The sequence below is a fragment of the Phytophthora infestans genome, genomic scaffold (genome assembly GCF_000142945.1).
Source record: "Phytophthora infestans T30-4 supercont1.51 genomic scaffold, whole genome shotgun sequence".
In the NCBI taxonomy this organism is placed as follows: Eukaryota; Oomycota; class Peronosporomycetes; order Peronosporales; family Peronosporaceae; genus Phytophthora; species Phytophthora infestans.
The window spans coordinates 589,909-612,517 of NW_003303708.1; the positions used below are offsets into that span (position 1 = coordinate 589,909).

The window sequence follows — 22,609 nt, forward strand, 5'->3', positions numbered from 1 at the left end:
GACGCAGCGTTATCTGCAGGCTGGCTGTGGTGGGTTGTGCGGGCCAACGATGGCTGCTTTATCTGTTGTTGCTGCGGAAGGTTCGGATCAGTATGAAAATGGACACTTCGCGTTGCGGACCACGGATATGAACGGTGGCACCGACGGCACCTTTGCTTTGGATAAGGAGGCTTTCATCGATTACGCGTATCTAGCTGTCCACAACATGGCAGAACTATCCAAGGCCTTAATCAAGAAGTACTATGGCCAGGAGCAGCAATATGCCTACTTCAATGGCTGCTCAGACGGCGGTCGTGAGGCCGTAATGACCGCTATGCGCTATCCGAATGACTTCAGCGGTATCATTGCCGGAGCGCCCGCCATGTTATGGCAATTTCAGAACAGCTTTCATCACGCCTGGGACGCTGTGAGTAACTTGGACGAAAACGAGAAGCCGATCTTTAATCCGTCGCGTATTCCGATCCTACACGATGCTGTGATCACTGCTTGTGATGCTTTGGACGGTGTGGAGGATGGTCTCTTGACGGACCCTCGTCTCTGCAATTTCGACCCCCGCACACTTCAACGCGCGGACGACGCTGACAACTCCACGTGTTTGACTGCTGCTGAAACCCAAGTGGCCGTGGACTTCTATACGGGGCCTGTCGACGAGGCCAGTGGGGAGCATTTGAAGGTCGGTGAGATGAAGTTTGGGTCCGAGACGGCGTGGATTGGCGTGGGTATTCCTGCTACTGACGGAGGCAGTGTCGCAAGCGAGTCTATGGCTCTGTCAACGCTCCGTTACCTCGTCTTTAAGAATGCCCCAGGTGCCAACTACACGCTTGCCGACTTTGTCTTCGCCAACTCGACCATTGACCTGTTACGACCGCACCATCCCTTCCCGGATGCTGTAAGTCCTGATCTCTCGCCCTTCCACGAAGCTGGAGGTAAACTTATTCTTTGGCACGGTTGGGCGGATCAGCACATTTCGCCGCACACCACTATCCAGTACCACGAGAAGTTGATCGACAATATGGGCACTGACGCTGTCGAGGATTTCAACCGAATGTACATTTTTCCTGGTGTGTGGCACTGTGGTGACGGAGAGGGCATGGCGTCGCTCGACTTGTTGACACCCATGTTGGACTGGGTGGAATCTGGATTGTCTCCCCACAAAATCATGACATCGACAGAGGTGGTTGGCTCGGCGTCGGCCTCGTCTAACACGGTTTACCGCACCCGTCCAGCGTATCCATACCCATCTGTGGCGAAGTACACTGAAGTTGAAGGAGGCTTTGGAAAAAATGCACAAGAAAGTGGCAGAAGCTCGTAGCCTCGCACGCAAAAATGGTCGGAAAAAGGCAGCAAAGCGTGGTTCGGAAATGGCGCAGTTCGCTATTGGGGATTTCGTTCTTTATGCAGACGTCTGGGCTCACCGTCGATCTAAACTACGGGTCAAAATGGTGCGGTCCAGCACGTGTGGTTGATACTTCTTCCAATTGGATATTTGTTGTCGAAAACTTGCTGACCGGAGAGCGTCGCGAAGCACACGCCAGTCGTCTCAAGTTTTTTGCTGACGCTGAACTTGGAATTACCGAAGATTTACTCGCCCAAGTAGCTCACAACAGTGAAGGCCATGTGGTGGAGGAACTCAAAGAAAGCGCGTTACAATAGCACGGCGAAGACGCATGAGCTGCTTGTCAAATGGAGAGGTCTCACAGAAGAGGTAAATTCCTGGGAACCAGTCCAGAACGTGATCGAAGATGTTCCAGTATTGGTTAAGAAATTTCTTACCAGCAACCAAGACATTCCGGCGATAGTGAAGCTCATGGAAGACATCAACTGGTCTACAATGTAGACTTTGCATTTCAGCTTCATCGAAGGGGGAAGTGTTGCTTGCTGTCGACGCACTGTCGTCAAAAGCCAGCACGTTGGCCTTTAGAAACCAACGCGATGGCAGTTAAGAAACCACTAGAAACCCCTAGAAAAAGCAGCTAGATAATTCAATTCACTTCATATTTTCACTTCAAGTCAACAGAGGGAACAAACCACTACAGCATCCCTGGTCTTTAGTTCACACCGCAATCAGCTCCTCACCAACGGTTAATGGAAATATAGCCTTCCCCTGTCTTTGAAGCCACCAATAGTAAAAATAATATAGATTCGCGAGTTTTCTTCATACTCGAGCTGACTTTTGCTTTGCATCATATTGTGGTAGAACTGGGTAGGGGTTTCCCCTAGGCGATACATCTCCCAAAACTTTTGATCCATCGCCTGCAGTTTGAGTCTGCATTTGTCACCAAGGACGCATCTCCAACTGAAAAGAGGAAGGAAAAAGCGCTCAATGAGCATTACTCTAAAATGCGCATGGCGACTTATTTTGAAGATGGTGAAGACTCGGGTTGCGTACGGGAGGGTAATGTGAAAAGTAATGGCTAAAGTGTCCTTGAGGATGCCAAGAACCAGTGCATATCAAGACTGGGGCTCGGACGGAGCTGTAGGTTCGCTCTGCATCCTTGAACGCATCATTTGGTGGGGTTTTAGCGATTTCAAAGTTTTAAAAACTCGTGTTGCTATGGAAAAAAACCACATAAAACCTTTTCTTTGACACATATTCTGTATTTTAGCATTATGACCAAAAATTAGCTTCAAGTCTGATAAAACTTAAATTAGCTGTTGCGCTTTTGATTGCGATGCCCATTTTGCATATCTATGAACGATCATGATGCCGCACTGACCACGGATGGTCGAAAATATATTTAACAAGCCGAGCGGAGCCTCGCAAGCTGGGCTCTTTATGCAAGTTTAAGCCGAGCAGCAAAGTGACCGCCTCGCTTCGCTCGGCGGGTAGGTTTCACTAAGACATGTGCCTTCTGATTAAGCTAATATAGGTTTGAAAGGAAACGAGAAAAAGGTTATTCGCCTTGCCGCCTCCGGAGATTTTATTTACAGTGTCAAATAACAGCTCTGTATTATTCATTGACCCTCCTATAATAGCTGAAAATACCGCGGTTAGCGGGGTTAAAAAGCCTTACATATATTGCTACACTATGGTTCGCGTCTGCAGACCATCAAATATTACCAAGAACCGGATTATTTCTCTGATAATTAGCAACAATTATTGCTGCTTAGTACCTGTAGCTCCAGCTATAGTTGTAACTTTTTTTAAATTAGAGGGCACCACCACCTGATTTCTGTAGCCATTTTACCGGTAGACACCTTGGGTACCGCCATCAATTGAGAGCTGCGACATAATAATGGGCTCCATTTTGATGCAGGCACTTAATCTAATCAAAACTAAGTGCCCTAAATCAATTATTTATCTTGATGGGATTAATTAAGGTGCTCGTCGTTCATAGTCGTGTTACCACTCCAACAGCACTGTATTGGGGCTTCAAATGTCAAAATTTTACACTCGAAAATTTGTCGTTAACTTCTCTTTAAGATTTACTGTCCTAAAACTATCCTGAAAAACGATTCTCTAACCTGGTTTGTGAAATACGCGGATCGCTGTGGAGCGCGATACAGGACCAGCCTACGCGAATGCCGTGGGTGTTTGCTTTGGCTACGGGCGCTCGTTAGTTGGTCTTAGTAAAATAAAGTAAAAAATTGGGACATTTAGGACAGTTTTGAGACAGAAAGGTCTGGTAAGATCGATGCTTAGCTGCTACATGTATCGCGTCGACGAAAACAGTTACTGAGTAGACTTACCGCGAGGATTTAAAAAATGCACATACGAAATATTTTGGCGTCGACATGGATAGGTTAACAAAATCGTAGTGTTTCCAGCGATTGTACATAGTAGGTATTCAGTAATGATGTGAAGACTCCAGTGTGTAGCACTTTTAAGTCGTTCTGCCCTAATTTTACATTAATTCCAAAACATGATCATACCCCCGTGTCTTATCGTAAGCTATTGCCAAAATAGTTATATATTTATCTGCCGTAATCGATAAAAAAGGAATCTAAGGTTTTCAATAGATAAAGCTGTTTTTGTTACTTGCAATCACGTTGGACTTCTTGCTCACACTATACAACAGACATATATTTACTCTAAAGTAAAATGATATGTAGCAATCAAAGACAGATTATTAATCACCAAACATTTGATAGTTGTCCAGATTGAGTTATCTGAACATATTATGAGCATTTATATTGTCACGTTAATTACATTAGTCATTTAAACACCACATACATCGTGCCGAAACGTGCTCAAATGGTGCGCAACTGAACTGAGTAAGCACAACATTTATAATAGGTCTAGCTGAGCTCTCCAAATTTGCTGGATCTCAACTAAAACTGAGTAAAATACAAAATGAAAGCTACGGAAACACGTGCTGTAATCGTTTCTAGTTAGCTTCCTTACATTAAAAAGTAAATGTCCATCCCAGATTGTTACTCGTTTATTTCATTCTTTTCACAAAGAGGTATACATACCTGGATCTCCCAGTACTTATTTTTTCATTCTACCTACGCATAGTTTTAAAGATAGCAATTTACCTAAGCTTTTTAATTAATAGCCTCTAAAATAATTTGAATCAATACGCAGCATTATTAAATGATTCTAAAAAGATTTTTTTTTAAAATCTGCACGTTACCACGGTTAACCCTTTAGCTCACGCCTGAACATACTAAAGAAAAATAATCAATACAGTAAACGACTTAAAAACTTGAGCATTAGCTGTAATCAATATTTTTATTTCTAACATTGTGCGCTCTACGGCCAGGTCGCGATGAGAGCAAATTCCTGGTTAGGAAGGGCTCTTGTATGTAATTGTAATACAAAGTAAAAGTAGCACCACTGCATTATTAATGCTGTGTGCAAACATGCAGGGACTCGTACTACCACACATTTTATCCAATGCGAGCTCGTTATTTTATAATGGAGACAAAATTATAAATACGAATTTCGTTTTTTAAATGTTTTGTGAAACAATGGTTTTTTTTTCGGACAAAGAAATCGCTACCGTCTTACCCCGCATATAAGGCATATGTGCTGTAAATGAATACAACACTGCTTGTGTGTTATATTCGTTTAGAAAGCCTATGTGTTGTACAACGAACAAATTGTTTGACTTTGAAGAATCATGTTTGTGGGTCCTGGAATCTGGCTTGGTCTTTAGGCCTGACCCTCCTGATGCCACCCGCGAATGGTCTCAACCGCCACGCTGTGCTTCTTGCTAAGAGCACCAAAGCCGTGACCTTTCACGCCTTTCCGGTAGTCTGCTAGAACAGCGAGTCTCTCGTGGATACTATAGCTACGTCGCACTCATGGCTGTGTAAATTATAAAATAAGAGAGCTAAAGCCAAGTAACAGCAGCACCGACAAGTTTGTTCAGAAGGGTGGTTGGTTGGGAGCTCTCAAGAATATTCATTGGTTGGTACAGCCTTGTGTGTTTGAGTAGGTCTCGGCCACATGTGTTCTAATTAGGTAGGTGGTCAAATTGAGTTTAAGCTAGATGTCGAGCGAATCCCGTATTTTATTTAGAACACAAATGCCTTATATGCGGGGTAAGACGGTAGGCAGAATTAGCAATAAAATCTCTATTTTTTTTTACATCGACTTTGTTACCGTGAGAGCTGTCGTGTGCGTTTTTTTTTTGCATCACAGCAAGTTACAGCACAGAGTATTATTGGAGTCGTATCTACAGAATGCACTCGCAATACTTACCAACCAAGCTGAAAGGTACTACTTTCAACAGCGTCAGGACCGGTGGCGTACACTGTAGTATAAGCGCTTCAACCAGTTTTAGTTTTTGTGACAACAGAGAATGTCTGACTACTGCCAATCCTGAAGGACTCGTACTACGTAATTTGTTGAAGGCACTTGATTTACTGCCCACAATCAATTGAAGTACCGTGCGTGCAGCGGGTCAAATTGCCAATTTGAAATTGGATCGTCAAAAGAGTGCCGTCGCATAATCCGATGCTCCTGCTCTGCACGGGCGATGTTGCTTTTAAATAATCTGGTGTTCAAGTCTACATCGCGCACTAGGATGAGATGAGCAATATAGACAATAACCAAGACCAAATAGGACTAGCCACACCTGGTTTTGTCGACGGTGGACAGAGATTGCGCTGTAGCTGGCATTGGTACTTCGATCTCACCGTCCTAAAGTCATTTTCCATTTTTTCGAGCATTCACCCAAGAAACACCAGCACGTCTTTCTCCAAAGCTTCTAGTCTACTTATGAAGGTATTGAACGCGCTGCTCGTCGTAGCTGCATTCGTCATGCAGTGCGCCGTCTTCGCGTACGAGTGCGTCGATACCACCACTGGCAGTTCGACCACCCAACCATCGTCGCAGTCGGAGTTCTCAAGCTCTACAGCTTCCTTTGCGACTACTTCGACGTCTACCGAAAGTGGCGAAAGCCTCGCGGTGGTCGAGCCGGTCATTAGCTGCTCCGAGTTGGTTTCTGTTGATCGCATGTCGATTGGTGGCACCGGCACCAACATCACGGAGGTAACGGAGATTGAGGTGGATGGTGTGTCATACTGCTACGTAGAGGGGTATCTACCACCTCAAGCCAAGTGGATGCTGCGTCTCCCCATCACCACGTGGACGCAGCGTTATCTGCAGGCTGGCTGTGGTGGGTTGTGCGGGCCAACGATGGCTGCTTTATCTGTTGTTGCTGCGGAAGGTTCGGATCAGTATGAAAATGGACACTTCGCGTTGGGAAACCACGGATATGAACGGTGGCACCGACGGCACCTTTGCTTTGGATAAGGAGGCTTTCATCGATTACGCGTATCTAGCTGTCCACAACATGGCAGAACTATCCAAGGCCTTAATCAAGAAGTACTATGGCCAGGAGCAGCAATATGCCTACTTCAATGGCTGCTCAGACGGCGGTCGTGAGGCCGTAATGACCGCTATGCGCTATCCGAATGACTTCAGCGGTATCATTGCCGGAGCGCCCGCCATGTTATGGCAATTTCAGAACAGCTTTCATCACGCCTGGGACGCTGTGAGTAACTTGGACGAAAACGAGAAGCCGATCTTTAATCCGTCGCGTATTCCGATCCTACACGATGCTGTGATCACTGCTTGTGATGCTTTGGACGGTGTGGAGGATGGTCTCTTGACGGACCCTCGTATCTGCAATTTCGACCCCCGCACACTTCAACGCGCGGACGACGCTGACAACTCCACGTGTTTGACTGCTGCTGAAACCCAAGTGGCCGTGGACTTCTATACGGGGCCTGTCGACGAGGCCAGTGGGGAGCATTTGAAGGTCGGTGAGATGAAGTTTGGGTCCGAGACGGCGTGGATTGGCGTGGGTATTCCTGCTACTGACGGAGGCAGTGTCGCAAGCGAGTCTATGGCTCTGTCAACGCTCCGTTACCTCGTCTTTAAGAATGCCCCAGGTGCCAACTACACGCTTGCCGACTTTGTCTTCGCCAACTCGACCATTGACCTGTTACGACCGCACCATCCCTTCCCGGATGCTGTAAGTCCTGATCTCTCGCCCTTCCACGAAGCTGGAGTTAAACTTATTCTTTGGCACGGTTGGGCGGATCAGCACATTTCGCCGCACACCACTATCCAGTACCACGAGAAGTTGATCGACAATATGGGCGCTGACGCTGTCGAGGATTTCAACCGAATGTACATTTTTCCTGGTGTGTGGCACTGTGGTGACGGAGAGGGCATGGCGTCGCTCGACTTGTTGACACCCATGTTGGACTGGGTGGAATCTGGATTGTCTCCCCACAAAATCATGACATCGACAGAGGTGGTTGGCTCGGCGTCGGCCTCGTCTAACACGGTTTACCGCACCCGTCCAGCGTATCCATACCCATCTGTGGCGAAGTACACTGAAGTTGAAGGAGGCTTTGGAAAAAATGCACAAGAAAGTGGCAGAAGCTCGTAGCCTCGCACGCAAAAATGGTCGGAAAAAGGCAGCAAAGCGTGGTTCGGAAATGGCGCAGTTCGCTATTGGGGATTTCGTTTTTTATGCAGACGTCTGGGCTCACCGTCGATCTAAATTACGGGTCAAAATGGTGCGGTCCAGCACGTGTGGTTGATACTTCTTCCAATTGGATATTTGTTGTCGAAAACTTGCTGACCGGAGAGCGTCGCGAAGCACACGCCAGTCGTCTCAAGTTTTTTGCTGACGCTGAACTTGGAATTACCGAAGATTTACTCGCCCAAGTAGCTCACAACAGTGAAGGCCATGTGGTGGAGGAACTCAAAGAAGCGCGTTACAATAGCACGGCGAAGACGCATGAGCTGCTTGTCAAATGGAGAGGTCTCACAGAAGAGGAAAATTCCTGGGAACCAGTCCAGAACGTGATCGAAGATGTTCCAGTATTGGTTAAGAAATTTCTTACCAGCAACCAAGACATTCCGGCGATAGTGAAGCTCATGGAAGACATCAACTGGTCTACAATGTAGACTTTGCATTTCAGCTTCATCGAAGGGGGAAGTGTTGCTTGCTGTCGACGCACTGTCGTCAAAAGCAAGCACGTTGGCCTTTAGAAACCAACGCGATAGCAGTTAAGAAACCACTAGAAACCCCTAGAAAAAGCAGCTAGATAATTCAATTCACTTCATATTTTCACTTCAAGTCAACAGAGGGAACAAACCACTACAGCATCCCTGGTCTTTAGTTCACACCGCAATCAGCTCCTCACCAACGGTTAATGGAAATATAGCCTTCCCCTGTCTTTGAAGCCACCAATAGTAAACATAATATAGATTCGCGAGTTTTCTTCATACTCGAGCTGACTTTTGCTTTGCATCATATTGTGGTAGAACTGGGTAGGGGTTTCCCCTAGGCGATACATCTCCCAAAACTTTTGATCCATCGCCTGCAGTTTGAGTCTGCATTTGTCACAAGGACGCATCTCCAACTGAAAAGAGGAAGGAAAAAGCGCTCAATGAGCATTACTCTAAAATGCGCATGGCGACTTATTTTGAAGATGGTGAAGACTCGGGTTGCGTACGGGAGGGTAATGTGAAAAGTAATGGCTAAAGTGTCCTTGAGGATGCCAAGAACCAGTGCATATCAAGACTGGGGCTCGGACGGAGCTGTAGGTTCGCTCTGCATCCTTGAACGCATCATTTGATGTGGTTTTAGCGATTTCAAAGTTTTAAAAACTCGTGTTGCTATGGAAAAAAACCACATAAAACCTTTTCTTTGACACATATTCTGTATTTTAGCATTATGACCAAAAATTAGCTTCAAGTCTGATAAAACTTAAATTAGCTGTTGCGCTTTTGATTGCGATGCCCATTTTGCATATCTATGAACGATCATGATGCCGCACTGACCACGGATGGTCGAAAATATATTTAACAAGCCGAGCGGAGCCTCGCAAGCTGGGCTCTTTATGCAAGTTTAAGCCGAGCAGCAAAGTGACCGCCTCGCTTCGCTCGGCGGGTAGGTTTCACTAAGACATGTGCCTTCTGATTAAGCTAATATAGGTTTGAAAGGAAACGAGAAAAAGGTTATTCGCCTTGCCGCCTCCGGAGATTTTATTTACAGTGTCAAATAACAGCTCTGTATTATTCATTGACCCTCCTATAATAGCTGAAAATACCGCGGTTAGCGGGGTTAAAAAGCCTTACATATATTGCTACACTATGGTTCGCGTCTGCAGACCATCAAATATTACCAAGAACCGGATTATTTCTCTGATAATTAGCAACAATTATTGCTGCTTAGTACCTGTAGCTCCAGCTATAGTTGTAACTTTTTTTAAATTAGAGGGCACCACCACCTGATTTCTGTAGCCATTTTACCGGTAGACACCTTGGGTACCGCCATCAATTGAGAGCTGCGACATAATAATGGGCTCCATTTTGATATGCAGGCACTTAATCTAATCAAAACTAAGTGCCCTAAATCGATTATTTATCTTGATGGGATTAATTAAGGTGCTCGTCGTTCATAGTCGTGTTACCACTCCAACAGCACTGTATTGGGGCTTCAAATGTCAAAATTTTACACTCGAAAATTTGTCGTTAACTTCTCTTTAAGATTTACTGTCCTAAAACTATCCTGAAAAACGATTCTCTAACCTGGTTTGTGAAATACGCGGATCGCTGTGGAGCGCGATACAGGACCAGCCTACGCGAATGCCGTGGGTGTTTGCTTTGGCTACGGGCGCTCGTTAGTTGGTCTTAGTAAAATAAAGTAAAAAATTGGGACATTTAGGACAGTTTTGAGACAGAAAGGTCTGGTAAGATCGATGCTTAGCTGCTACATGTATCGCGTCGACGAAAACAGTTACTGAGTAGACTTACCGCGAGGATTTAAAAAATGCACATACGAAATATTTTGGCGTCGACATGGATAGGTTAACAAAATCGTAGTGTTTCCAGCGATTGTACATAGTAGGTATTCAGTAATGATGTGAAGACTCCAGTGTGTAGCACTTTTAAGTCGTTCTGCCCTAATTTTACATTAATTCCAAAACATGATCATACCCCCGTGTCTTATCGTAAGCTATTGCCAAAATAGTTATATATTTATCTGCCGTAATCGATAAAAAAGGAATCTAAGGTTTTCAATAGATAAAGCTGTTTTTGTTACTTGCAATCACGTTGGACTTCTTGCTCACACTATACAACAGACATATATTTACTCTAAAGTAAAATGATATGTAGCAATCAAAGACAGATTATTAATCACCAAACAATTGATAGTTGTCCAGATTGAGTTATCTGAACATATTATGAGCATTTATATTGTCACGTTAATTACATTAGTCATTTAAACACCACATACATCGTGCCGAAACGTGCTCAAATGGTGCGCAACTGAACTGAGTAAGCACAACATTTATAATAGGTCTAGCTGAGCTCTCCAAATTTGCTGGATCTCAACTAAAACTGAGTAAAATACAAAATGAAAGCTACGGAAACACGTGCTGTAATCGTTTCTAGTTAGCTTCCTTACATTAAAAAGTAAATGTCCATCCCAGATTGTTACTCGTTTATTTCATTCTTTTCACAAAGAGGTATACATACCTGGATCTCCCAGTACTTATTTTTTCATTCTACCTACGCATAGTTTTAAAGATAGCAATTTACCTAAGCTTTTTAATTAATAGCCTCTAAAATAATTTGAATCAATACGCAGCATTATTAAATGATTCTAAAAAGATTTTTTTTTAAAATCTGCACGTTACCACGGTTAAACCTTTAGCTCACGCCTGAACATACTAAAGAAAAATAATCAATACAGTAAACGACTTAAAAACTTGAGCATTAGCTGTAATCAATATTTTTATTTCTAACATTGTGCGCTCTACGGCCAGGTCGCGATGAGAGCAAATTCCTGGTTAGGAAGGGCTCTTGTATGTAATTGTAATACAAAGTAAAAGTAGCACCACTGCATTATTAATGCTGTGTGCAAACATGCAGGGACTCGTACTACCACACATTTTATCCAATGCGAGCTCGTTATTTTATAATGGAGACAAAATTATAAATACGAATTTCGTTTTTTAAATGTTTTGTGAAACAATGGTTTTTTTTTCGGACAAAGAAATCGCTACCGTCTTACCCCGCATATAAGGCATATGTGCTGTAAATGAATACAACACTGCTTGTGTGTTATATTCGTTTAGAAAGCCTATGTGTTGTACAACGAACAAATTGTTTGACTTTGAAGAATCATGTTTGTGGGTCCTGGAATCTGACTTGGTCTTTAGGCCGGACCCTCCTGATGCCACCCGCGAATGGTCTCAACCGCCACGCTGTGCTTCTTGCTAAGAGCACCAAAGCCGTGACCTTACACGCCTTTCCGATAGTCTGCTAGAACAGCGAGTCTCTCGTGGATACTATAGCTACGTCGCACTCATGGCTGTGTAAATTATAAAATAAGAGAATTAAAGCCAAGTAACAGCAGCACCGACAAGTTTGTTCAGAAGGGTGGTTGGTTGGGAGCTCTCAAGAATGTTCATTGGTTGGTACAGCCTTGTGTGTTTGAGTAGGTCTCGGCCACATGTGTTCTAATTAGGTAGGTGGTCAAATTGAGGTTTAAGCTAGATGTCGAGCGAATCCCGTATTTTATTTAGAACACAAATGCCTTATATGCGGGGTAAGACGGTAGGCAGAATTAGCAATAAAATCTCTATTTTTTTTTACATCGACTTTGTTACCGTGAGAGCTGTCGTGTGCGTTTTTTTTTTGCATCACAGCAAGTTACAGCACAGAGTATTATTGGAGTCGTATCTACAGAATGCACTCGCAATACTTACCAACCAAGCTGAAAGGTACTACTTTCAACAGCGTCAGGACCGGTGGCGTACACTGTAGTATAAGCGCTTCAACCAGTTTTAGTTTTTGTGACAACAGAGAATGTCTGACTACTGCCAATCCTGAAGGACTCGTACTACGTAATTTGTTGAAGGCACTTGATTTACTGCCCACAATCAATTGAAGTACCGTGCGTGCAGCGGGTCAAATTGCCAATTTGAAATTGGATCGTCAAAAGAGTGCCGTCGCATAATCCGATGCTCCTGCTCTGCACGGGCGATGTTGCTTTTAAATAATCTGGTGTTCAAGTCTACATCGCGCACTAGGATGAGATGAGCAATATAGACAATAACCAAGACCAAATAGGACTAGCCACACCTGGTTTTGTCGACGGTGGACAGAGATTGCGCTGTAGCTGGCATTGGTACTTCGATCTCACCGTCCTAAAGTCATTTTCCATTTTTTCGAGCATTCACCCAAGAAACACCAGCACGTCTTTCTCCAAAGCTTCTAGTCTACTCATGAAGGTATTGAACGCGCTGCTCGTCGTAGCTGCATTCGTCATGCAGTGCGCCGTCTTCGCGTACGAGTGCGTCGATACCACCACTGGCAGTTCGACCACCCAACCATCGTCGCAGTCGGAGTTCTCAAGCTCTACAGCTTCCTTTGCGACTACTTCGACGTCTACCGAAAGTGGCGAAAGCCTCGCGTGGTTGAGCCGGTCATTAGCTGCTCCGAGTTGGCTTCTGTTGATCTCATGTCGATTGGTGGCACCGGCACCAACATCACGGAGGTAACGGAGATTGAGGTGGATGGTGTGTCATACTGCTACGTAGAGGGGTATCTACCACCTCAAGCCAAGTGGATGCTGCGTCTTCCTATCGCCACGTGGACGCAGCGTTATCTGCAGGCTGGCTGTGGTGGGTTGTGCGGGCCAACGATGGCTGCTTTATCTGTTGTTGCTGCGGAAGGTTCGGATCAGTATGAAAATGGACACTTCGCGTTGCGGACCACGGATATGAACGGTGGCACCGACGGCACCTTTGCTTTGGATAAGGAGGCTTTCATCGATTACGCGTATCTAGCTGTCCACAACATGGCAGAACTATCCAAGGCCTTAATCAAGAAGTACTATGGCCAGGAGCAGCAATATGCCTACTTCAATGGCTGCTCAGACGGCGGTCGTGAGGCCGTAATGACCGCTATGCGCTATCCGAATGACTTCAGCGGTATCATTGCCGGAGCGCCCGCCATGTTATGTCAATTTCAGAACAGCTTCCATCACGCCTAAGACGCTGTGAGTAACTTGGACGAAAACGAGGAGCCAATCTTTAATCCGTCGCGTATTCCGATCCTACACGATGCTGTGATCACTGCTTGTGATGCTTTGGACGGTGTGGAGGATGGTCTCTTGACGAACCCTCGTATCTGCAATTTCGACCCCCGCACACTTCAATGCGCGGACGACGTTGACAACTACACGTGCTTGACTGCTGCTGAAACCCAAGTGGCCGTGGACTTCTATACGGGGCCTGTCGACGAGGGCCAGTGGGGAGCATTTGACCGTCGGTGAGATGAAGTTTGGGTCCGAGACGGCGTGGATTGGCGTGGGTATTCCTGCTACTGACGGAGGCAGTGTCGCAAGCGAGTCATTGGCTCTGTCAGCGCTCCGTTACCTCATCTTCAAGAATTCCCCAGGTGCCAACTACATGCTTGCCGACTTTGTCTTCGCCAACTCGACCATTGATCTGTTACGACCGCACCATCCCTTCCTGGATGCTGTTAGTCCTGATCTCTCGCCCTTCCACGAAGCTGGAGGTAAACTTATTCTTTGGCACGGTTGGGCGGATCAGCACATTTCGCCGCACACCACTATCCAGTACCACGAGAAGTTGATCGACAATATGGGCGCTGACGTTGTCGAGGATTTCAACCGAATGTACATTTTTCCTGGTGTGTGGCACTGTGGTGACGGAGAGGGCATGGCGTCGTTCGACTTGTTGATACCCATGTTGGACTGGGTGGAATCTGGATTGGCTCCCCACGAAATCATGACATCGACAGAGGTGGTTGGCTCGGCGTCGGCCTCGTCCAACACGGTTTACCGCACCCGTCCGGCGTATCCATACCCATCTGTGGCGAAGTACACTGGTTCGGGTGACGTGAATGACGCTGTGAACTGGGAGGAAGGTGATGCACTGTACTCGAACTTGACGGCGTATTGGCATGGCGTGGACTTTTTCGACGTGTTTAATCCTACCATGGATCCGTAAAATACCAAAGGCTGCCTGACCTTCTCGGGTTTGTACAGGCAAAATCCGAAACCTGAAAAAAAGAGATTTTTTTTGCTTCGAGTGACTCAATGAATCATAATTTTGTTTTGGCAAGTTTTGTACAAAAAAAAGAAATTAAAAATTATACAACAGAGATACTAATGGTACTCAAATCATTTTGCACGGGTATCTATTATATCTAACTCATGAGTATTAATGATATTTAGTTTTACCTAAAGAAACCGGTAGAAAAACCAGCACTTTTGGGACACTGTACGGTACACTGTACCGAAACGGAAGATTGTCATCCAATCGACAAAAAGAGCTCATGACTTCGACGCGCAAGTTCTGCTGCGACGACTTGTTCCGATTCAACAATGTGAACCTGGACGTGCTGACAGAGACGGTGGGTCTTGTGTCTACCATTTGACACCTCTTACCCCTCTATGCATGATGTATTGACCGAGTTCTACTTTGCAGTACAACATGTCGTTCTACCTTCAGTATCTGTCCAAGTGGCCGGACTATTTCTTGGTGCAGGAGGACCCGAACAACACCATCATGGGCTACAGTGCGTTTTGTTTCTCCCTCTACGTTTCTAAATCCCTTAGCGGCGGAATTTGGCTTAGTTTAAGACACTAAACCACGTATTACCTTTAGTCATGGGCAAAGCTGAAGGCCAAGACACCAATTGGCATGGACACGTGACAGCTGTGACGGTGGCCCCAGAGTTCCGACGTCTCGGACTAGCCAAGAAGCTCATGGACTACCTGGAGAATGTGTCGGTGGAACTCTACGATGCCTACTTTGTGGACTTGTTCGTGCGTGTCTCCAACTCGTTGGCCATCGGGATGTACGAGAAATTCGGCTACTCAGTATATAGACGCGTCCTTGGGTACTATTCGAGTGCAGACGACGGGGAAGACGCTTTTGGTACGGTATTGTGGGAGTTGAACGTTGAAGCAACAAGGATATTTGACAAAAAACTGTTTTATTACATTGTTTAGATATGAGGAAGGCACTGCCTCGAGACATCCACAAGAAGTCGATCATACCGTTGCCGCATCCGATCACACCAGACCAATTGTAGTTGTGAGTCAAGGAGAAAAATGAAATTTGCAGTTGCAACATGCAACAAAATGCGTTTTCATTTTTTGTTGCAGAAAATTAAAGAAACAATTGCTTTTTAAAGCAACTGGTTACAAAAGTGAAAACAATGATTGCAATAGATTAATTGGTTTGGGTTGCTCTCTCCAGTTTCTGAAGGATTTTTGAATCACCGAGACTACATGTGACGCATATGACACAGCTATTGCTCATTGTCCTTCGTGAGCTTGGACTACAAACGCACAAGGCGCGTGGACGATCGGGTCGCTCTCTTTACGTTGAGGCAACTTGGGCGGAAGACCACGAGGACGTCGCATTGTTCCGAGAGGCAGCAGCCTTCGTCGTGTCTTGTCCGTCCCAACGATTAGCTCGTGTTTCTCTTCCGATGGAGCTGATGAGGATCGGTCATAGATGGTGAACCCCACTTTGACTGAAGCGTTGATCGGCGAAGAAATCAACGACGAGGGCAGCCCTGTCGGTGCTCCTTGCGGCGGGGGAGGTGGAGGCATACTTGGTCGTCTTCTAAAGGACTTTCGCTCAACCTGCTTAACGTCACAGCTCACTTTATCGTTCCGTATTCTTCTCAACTCTGGCTTGTCCTTCGACGCATCCCACAGTGAATTTTCCACGTTGCTAAGTATCTGACGGATCGCGTCGTACAGATACCGACCGTTTGCCTTCAAAATGGCGTCCTGGAACCAGTCTGACTGTACCCGCCGTCCGATTTGCTTAAACCGCTCTTCCTCTCTGCTTAAATCAGAGTCATCTTCTAGATTTTCGATCTCCATCATGCCAACGTGGGTCAGAATCTCACGAAGCACGACGCCCCCCACGCGCCTTTCCTCTGCCAATCGCTCGTTAATTCGAACCACGAACTCCATGGCAACCGGTTCCATGCGGTTAGTCTGTGTCATTTGACTGGACGAGTACTCATCGTAAGTGTCAAGTTTTATATTCTGCAGACCACTGAGGTCACCTCTCCTGTCCTTGGCCATCAATTTACTCTCTCCGTACTTTGATATCGCTGCAGACACCATGAGCAGGTCCAGTACCTCCTGCTGGGTGTCTTTACTATTCCCGATACAACGCAGCACCTTGGGACTCACAATGTAGTTGACCCACGCGTCCAACTGTTCACGGGAGAAGGCGCTTCGGGCTTGAATTTCCATGGCCATTCCCGGTTCGTAGCTCTTGAAAAAGTTACGGAAACGCACGTACCGTTCCTCGCTGATACGACGAATCACCTTGGCTCGCTGAACACTAAAGGCGTCGACGTCGTGTAGCGCGAAGGTGGTTTTATCGGGACGGCGGTTGGTACTTGTAGCGTCACTAATAGACCGTACGGTCCGCATAGATCCGTCGATAGTAGAGCGCAGTTCACCAACTTCATCCGTCTCCGAACGCGACGCTAACGTTGAACGTCGACCCATGGGCATCACCGGTCTCCAGACTACGGGAGTATGCGCCAAGTCCGACGCGAGAGACGAATTTCCGCCGAGTGTGTGTCGACGATGAAGCGGAGGTCGGATACCCGTGAAGACTTCATCATCGTCTCCGATAATCTTCACGTTGTCCGCCATGATGGCTAATGAGTACACTCCACCTCGCACCTTTCGTTCTGACCGGCGACGCACGCCACGGCGGACTTTGACCACCTGTTTAGCGTCTTATCGCAGCCATTCTGCTTTGCCTATCCGCTCGCGAAGTTGGCGATTGCAGCTGGTCAGCTGCATTAACCCGCCACACGCTTTCGAGGACCCAAAAAGCTGGCGATCCGCTCGTCGTTCTTGACCAACATCGGCTGTACGACCGAGACGCAGGTGGCTGCAGGTTCGATCATACACGAAGCTGTGTGGCAACGTCGTGACATGCACAGTCGTGAAGCCACAACTATTATACTGTAGATACACCACAACAACTGTATATTCACAATGAAATAAAAAGCTGCAACCGTTTGCCACCGAAATCTCGCTGCAAAAGGCTGTCAGTAGTTGCCACTTAAGTGGTGTTCGGGAGTTCAGGAAGTTGATCAAAATAGCATCGTGTGTCCGAGAAAGTTAAGAGCACCGGTATATGGATAATAATGCTTCTGACAAGTTTCTTTTGTGTTCACCCTTGCTTCCGGGTCCCGACTCGCGTGTCAAAGTTGACGCCGAATCTTGTCCGCAGATCACCACAACCCTCTTTCTCAAACCCAGCAGTCATTGACGAATTTTGCGATGAATTCGATGAGCGACTCGGGTCCGACGCTCAAGTGAACGTTCAATGATATGAAGCCTACCTTGAAGGCGGCAACACTACGCTAGAAGTCGTAGTCTCGTCGTTGCCATATTCTCTCATTTCTGTTTTTTTTCTTTTTTTTTAATGTTTTATTCAGTGATTTTCTATTTCGGGATAAATTCGTCGTGTTCGCCAAATTGGTGCATTTCAACGCACTGCTCTCACCTCTTCGACGTTTCCTTGGACCATGACAACCTCAAGCATTTGCCACTACGGCGTCTTGGCGCGTGTGTACGTCGAAGAAGACGAATGGACAGAAGACGAGCAATTTAGCAAGGGTTGCTTCAAGACGCACAAGAAGACACCATACCGAACTGACACGGACTTATTGCTTGCATTGGGAGAGTCTCATCTCTTCGCCCTTCGTCGTAAACAACAACAAACGCGTTCGTGTGTGTGTATGTCCCCATCAGAACTTGCACTCGAAAGCAGCACACAACAGCGACTTGCAAGTGAATTTCAGTGTCCCCACGTGCATTCATACGACGATTACCAACCATGGGCTGCCATCGAGTACTCAGCAATCACGCAGGTGCAACTCACCTTCAAAACAGTGAGTACAACAGGCGAGTCGGGCAGTTTAGCAGCGCGAACGAAAGATCTGGTCGTGGTAGTGAAAGATGGCAGCAAATTGTGGGTCGAATTTGAGCATAACTTAAGTCGAGGAGCTTTCTTGGACGCACTCGTGGCTGCCTCGGCCCCACATGTGGCGCTAGACTTGGACTACGCTGACGTGGGCAAGCCGGTTCAAGCCGAAAAAGCTGCTGAAACGTTGATTAAAGACGTTAAAACACCTGTTTCGCCACGAATGGTGTTTGAATTCCAGCGAGCAGCATCACGCTTGGCCGTGATACTCGCATTAGAGATCGATGCTGATGATCTCGATGTGGCACTGTACGGTGAGACGGAGCACGGGACCACAGTGACCTCGCAGAACCTTTCCAGCGTTTATACCGGGTCGAATCAACCTACGCTTAGTTTTAACTTTCGACGGGAGGCTTTACGTAAATCCATAGAGATTAGAGTTCAACTGGCACTGCAGCTCTCCAGCGACGTGGAGCTGGACAACCCACAGTGTCATTTCTTACTTGGCACAGCGATGGAGTTGTCGCGTGTTCTGGACGAACCGGATTTGCACACTCTAACGTGGTTGGTTAGTGGGTTTATCAATCTCCAACGAGCATTACTAGCCACTTCACCAGCATCCACGAAGCTGGCTCAGTCACAACTGGAATATGCCATCAAGACCTCTCGCGAACACTCGCTACGACTACAGTTAGCACTGTCGTTAGCATGTTATGGTGATTTACTTCGTTTAAGCACACAGGATATCCCTGCTGCACGAGTGGTGCTCATTGAGGCTGCGAGATTGATGCCGGCAAATGCACTTGATGTTGCCAGTAAAATGCAGCTACACGACAAGATTCATCGACTTGGGATCGCGCTATCACCACGCAATGAACGTGAAACACAGGATAAAAATGTGATTGACCTGTGGAAAATATTGGCCAACGCTATGGCAACACCACCTCAACAATCTCAGAACTCGCTGCTGTGTCCTGTGGCCAAGAGTAGTACAGAGCGCTCGCGCGGTTGCTTTGTTGAGATTTTCATTGCTACGGATGCGAGGACCACGACTGGACCGGTCCGGCTCCTTCGTGTGTATTTCACAGACAAATCAACGTTCGATTGGTTAAAACACGAGATTAATCAGCGTTTAAACACTGTCCCCATGTATGAACTGGAGGACGATGAAGCAAAGGCCATGTCTACTGAGGTTGTTGGATTCTACGACTCAGTGAAGAAAAATCAAGCCGTGATGTCCTGGGACTCGAAGATACACGACGTTGTTCGTGTCGACTGGCATTGTATTCGTGCAATAGTGCGCCAAACGGTAAAAACTGAAGAGAATGCGATAGAATCGACAACCCAACGTCGTATTGTACCGACACTACCACCTGTTGCGGTGAGATGCTCGAAATGCCGCAAGCAGATGCCGTTAAGCGAAGTGGAGTCACACTCTGAGGCTTGCAAGTAGTTTTTTAGCAATTAAACAAAATGATGCAAAATTAAATCTAGTTTTTCAAACATGAAAATTGTATTGCGATAATGTGGGTACATCAAAGTCCACATTTTGTCAAAATGGCGCCAACAACATTGGTACGTCTCCCGCCCCAGATCGTTCGCTACGTGTGACTCTCCTGCGTCTTCTAGAGCCGGCCGCTCTGTAGCCATCATCTCATCTGGTTGCTAACATGCTTGGCCCTGTTCCTATGTCTGTGGCCACCCCCATTTCTCTCTTCAGATCTCGCGCCACTCCGTCGAATACACGCCAACTTACCAGCGCTTTGTGCTGAAGCAAAAATCGTACGCTCAGCAGTTCTCGCACATCTACGTGAGTCGATTGCAGCAGCTACGTGATGTTGTGAGTGTCCAGGTCCAAGAGCACACGGCCGGCCGTATTCCGGTGTTGGCCAAGGTCATTGACCTCAAGGCCGACGGCCAAGAGTGTGTGCTTATCGGTACGTTGCTCAAGGTATTGGAGGCCAAGCCCGACATATTCGATGCACTTACCAGCGAATCGGGTGTTAAGCCCATTGAGACGATCGGTCGGCCATTGGCCACCAAAGACGACGAATTGCTGCTCGAGGACGAGAGTGGCCGAGTACAGCTCGTCGGCAACATCGACGTGGCTAGATTTGTCACTGGCGTCGTACTTGGTGTCCGTGGCCGTGTGGCCCGCGACGGGCCAGATGGCCATTTCCTTGTAGAGGAGGTATATCTCCCTTCGTTCCCGCCCCAACATCCATTACCAGAGAGACAAGAGAGTGAGTATGTGGCCCTGGTGTCAGGCCTGAACATCGGTCGTAACAAGGACCGCCAACCGATCCGCAATCACGTCCTCATGGACTATCTGGCCGGCCGATTGGGCGACGGAAACGAACGAGAGTTTGTGTCAAAGATCGTTAGAACAGTGGTGGTAGGCAACGTGATACAAGCCACAGGTAGTGATGAAGTGCAGGTGCCTACGATCAAACGCAAGACGGCCGAGCAGTTGGCTCTGGAGGGCGAGCCCTTAAGAAACGCTGACGAGTTGGTGTCGACATTGGCCGCGGCCATGTGTGTAGACCTCATGCCCGGAGCCTCGGACCCCAGTAACTATACTCTACCGCAGCAAAGTTTCCATCCGTGTTTATTCCCGCGCAGCTCGCACTTCCAGTCTTTCCGCTGTGTCACGAACCCATACGAGGCTCAAGTTGGAGGCGTTCAGCTGTTTGGAGATTCCGGCCAGCCTCTGCATAGTATGCTGCAGTGCACACTGCCCAAAAGGGACGATAACGACGAGAAGATGGCTACAGAGGAGCAAGAACAAGAGCGTGCACTGGACTACCTTGAGCGGTGTGTGGAGTGGCGTCATGCTGCTCCTACTGCGCCTGACATCTTGGCCTGCTTCCCCATGGCCAATGAGGACCCGTTCATCCTCGAAACCTGCCCGCATGTGTATTTTTCAGGCAACCAGCCTCGATTCAGTACACGTCTCGTCAAAGGTATGAATTGCAGCTAGAGTTACGATGTACTCTGATCTCTAATTGCTATTTTTTAACAGGAGGAAAAGATCAGCAAGTTCGACTTATCACGGTGCCGTCTTTCTCCGAGACATCTACGATCGTGATCGTAGATCTCAAAGACCTCTCTTGCTTCCCTATTACCATTGGGGCATGATTGATACAGTGACATGCACCGTAACATCATGGAAATACTGAAGACGAAATTAAAACAGACTAAGGCGTGCCACGCATCTTTTATCTTGATGCCGCATCGTCTTACACGAACGGCTATCCTATTGGTTTCTAAACGTCAGTTATACCCACAATAGAAAATACTATCTCTAACAAAAAACTCCTTTTTCATTTCTACTTTCGCTTTGATCGTCTGACATACCTCCTCCCGAGGAACTTATAGCGGTCGAGCGCATCTCGGTTGCGCTCCGACGGCGACACCCAGTGGTTGTTGATGTGCACAACGAGGACTATGAGTTACTAGGACACATCAAGGATGCCGAACATCTTCCGTCGGGTAAGTTCAAGGATGACGACGTGGGCGTTGTGGTGGCCAAATTTGGCAGCAAGCAAAATATTGTTTTCCACTGCGGTCCCGAGGATTTGCGCGCTACGTTCCATCGAGCGTGCACAGGCGGCTGGTGTCAAGCCGCATGTTTGTGTGCTTGCCCGGGATTTAACGACTTTGCTGAGGTATCTTTTATTAATTCCAGTTTTTTTTTTAAGATCGTCGTGCAAGTGTTCTCATCCTACTTTGCTGATCAGAAATATGCTATCTCGTGACCCGCCCACCGTGGGGCACACGCACGTATTAATAAGTACGGCGTTAACTTCTAGTTAAAATTAAATGATTTCAATAAGAAAAAAATTATGAATCGACGATTAGTTATCGCTGCACGGCCAGTAACATCATCATGTCCATCTGAATATCGTAATAAAAGCAGCCGCGGAAGAAAACACTCAAGGAGCGGGCGTCTGGGCGTGCACATGGCGAGCGACTGGAAGTCACGTATACCTACTTAGGTCCGTTGCATACAATTTTATACTCGTCTTTCTGTCACCGTAGAATAATCCTCGTGTATCTTTCCTTCGCCAGTCCATCAGGAAGATGTTGATAATCCACACCAAGACAAAACAGCACGTATACAAAATTTGACGCTGCATCCTAGTTTGCTGAATATTAGATCCTCCGGAACATC

The 22,609-nt window shown here is 46.8% G+C and overlaps 6 protein-coding genes across 6 annotated transcripts; 5 read left to right on the forward strand and 1 right to left on the reverse strand.

Annotated features, from left to right (window-relative positions):
• Positions 1-6,668: 6,668 nt before the first annotated feature.
• Positions 6,669-7,653, forward strand: PITG_16693 (uncharacterized protein; the record flags this gene model as incomplete). The annotated part of the gene is made up of 3 exons (XM_002896876.1): positions 6,669-7,256; positions 7,299-7,568; positions 7,627-7,653. The coding sequence occupies 3 exons, from the start codon at positions 6,669-6,671 to the stop codon at positions 7,651-7,653; spliced, it is 885 nt and encodes a 294-aa protein (XP_002896922.1).
• Positions 7,654-12,711: 5,058 nt separating this feature from the next.
• On the forward strand, positions 12,712-14,463 carry PITG_16694 (uncharacterized protein; the record flags this gene model as incomplete). The annotated part of the gene is made up of 5 exons (XM_002896877.1): positions 12,712-12,738; positions 12,909-13,107; positions 13,162-13,444; positions 13,493-13,697; positions 13,783-14,463. The coding sequence occupies 5 exons, from the start codon at positions 12,712-12,714 to the stop codon at positions 14,461-14,463; spliced, it is 1,395 nt and encodes a 464-aa protein (XP_002896923.1).
• Positions 14,464-14,790: 327 nt separating this feature from the next.
• PITG_16695 (N-acetyltransferase 5) lies at positions 14,791-15,603 on the forward strand (the record flags this gene model as incomplete). Its single annotated transcript, XM_002896878.1, has 4 exons — positions 14,791-14,869; positions 14,944-15,034; positions 15,124-15,396; positions 15,471-15,603. 4 exons carry the CDS (start codon positions 14,792-14,794, stop codon positions 15,551-15,553), a joined length of 525 nt encoding a protein of 174 aa, XP_002896924.1.
• Positions 15,604-15,779: 176 nt separating this feature from the next.
• Positions 15,780-17,177, reverse strand: PITG_16696 (uncharacterized protein; the record flags this gene model as incomplete). Its single annotated transcript, XM_002896879.1, has 1 exon — positions 15,780-17,177. The coding sequence occupies one exon, from the start codon at positions 17,148-17,150 to the stop codon at positions 15,780-15,782; it is 1,371 nt and encodes a 456-aa protein (XP_002896925.1).
• Positions 17,178-18,037: 860 nt separating this feature from the next.
• Positions 18,038-19,888, forward strand: PITG_16697 (uncharacterized protein; the record flags this gene model as incomplete). Its single annotated transcript, XM_002896880.1, has 2 exons — positions 18,038-18,595; positions 18,677-19,888. 2 exons carry the CDS (start codon positions 18,038-18,040, stop codon positions 19,886-19,888), a joined length of 1,770 nt encoding a protein of 589 aa, XP_002896926.1.
• A 104-nt stretch (positions 19,889-19,992) lies between these two features.
• PITG_16698 (DNA polymerase alpha/epsilon subunit B, putative) lies at positions 19,993-21,573 on the forward strand (the record flags this gene model as incomplete). The annotated part of the gene is made up of 3 exons (XM_002896881.1): positions 19,993-20,010; positions 20,156-21,398; positions 21,458-21,573. 3 exons carry the CDS (start codon positions 19,993-19,995, stop codon positions 21,571-21,573), a joined length of 1,377 nt encoding a protein of 458 aa, XP_002896927.1.
• Between the last annotated feature and the right edge of the window lie 1,036 nt (positions 21,574-22,609).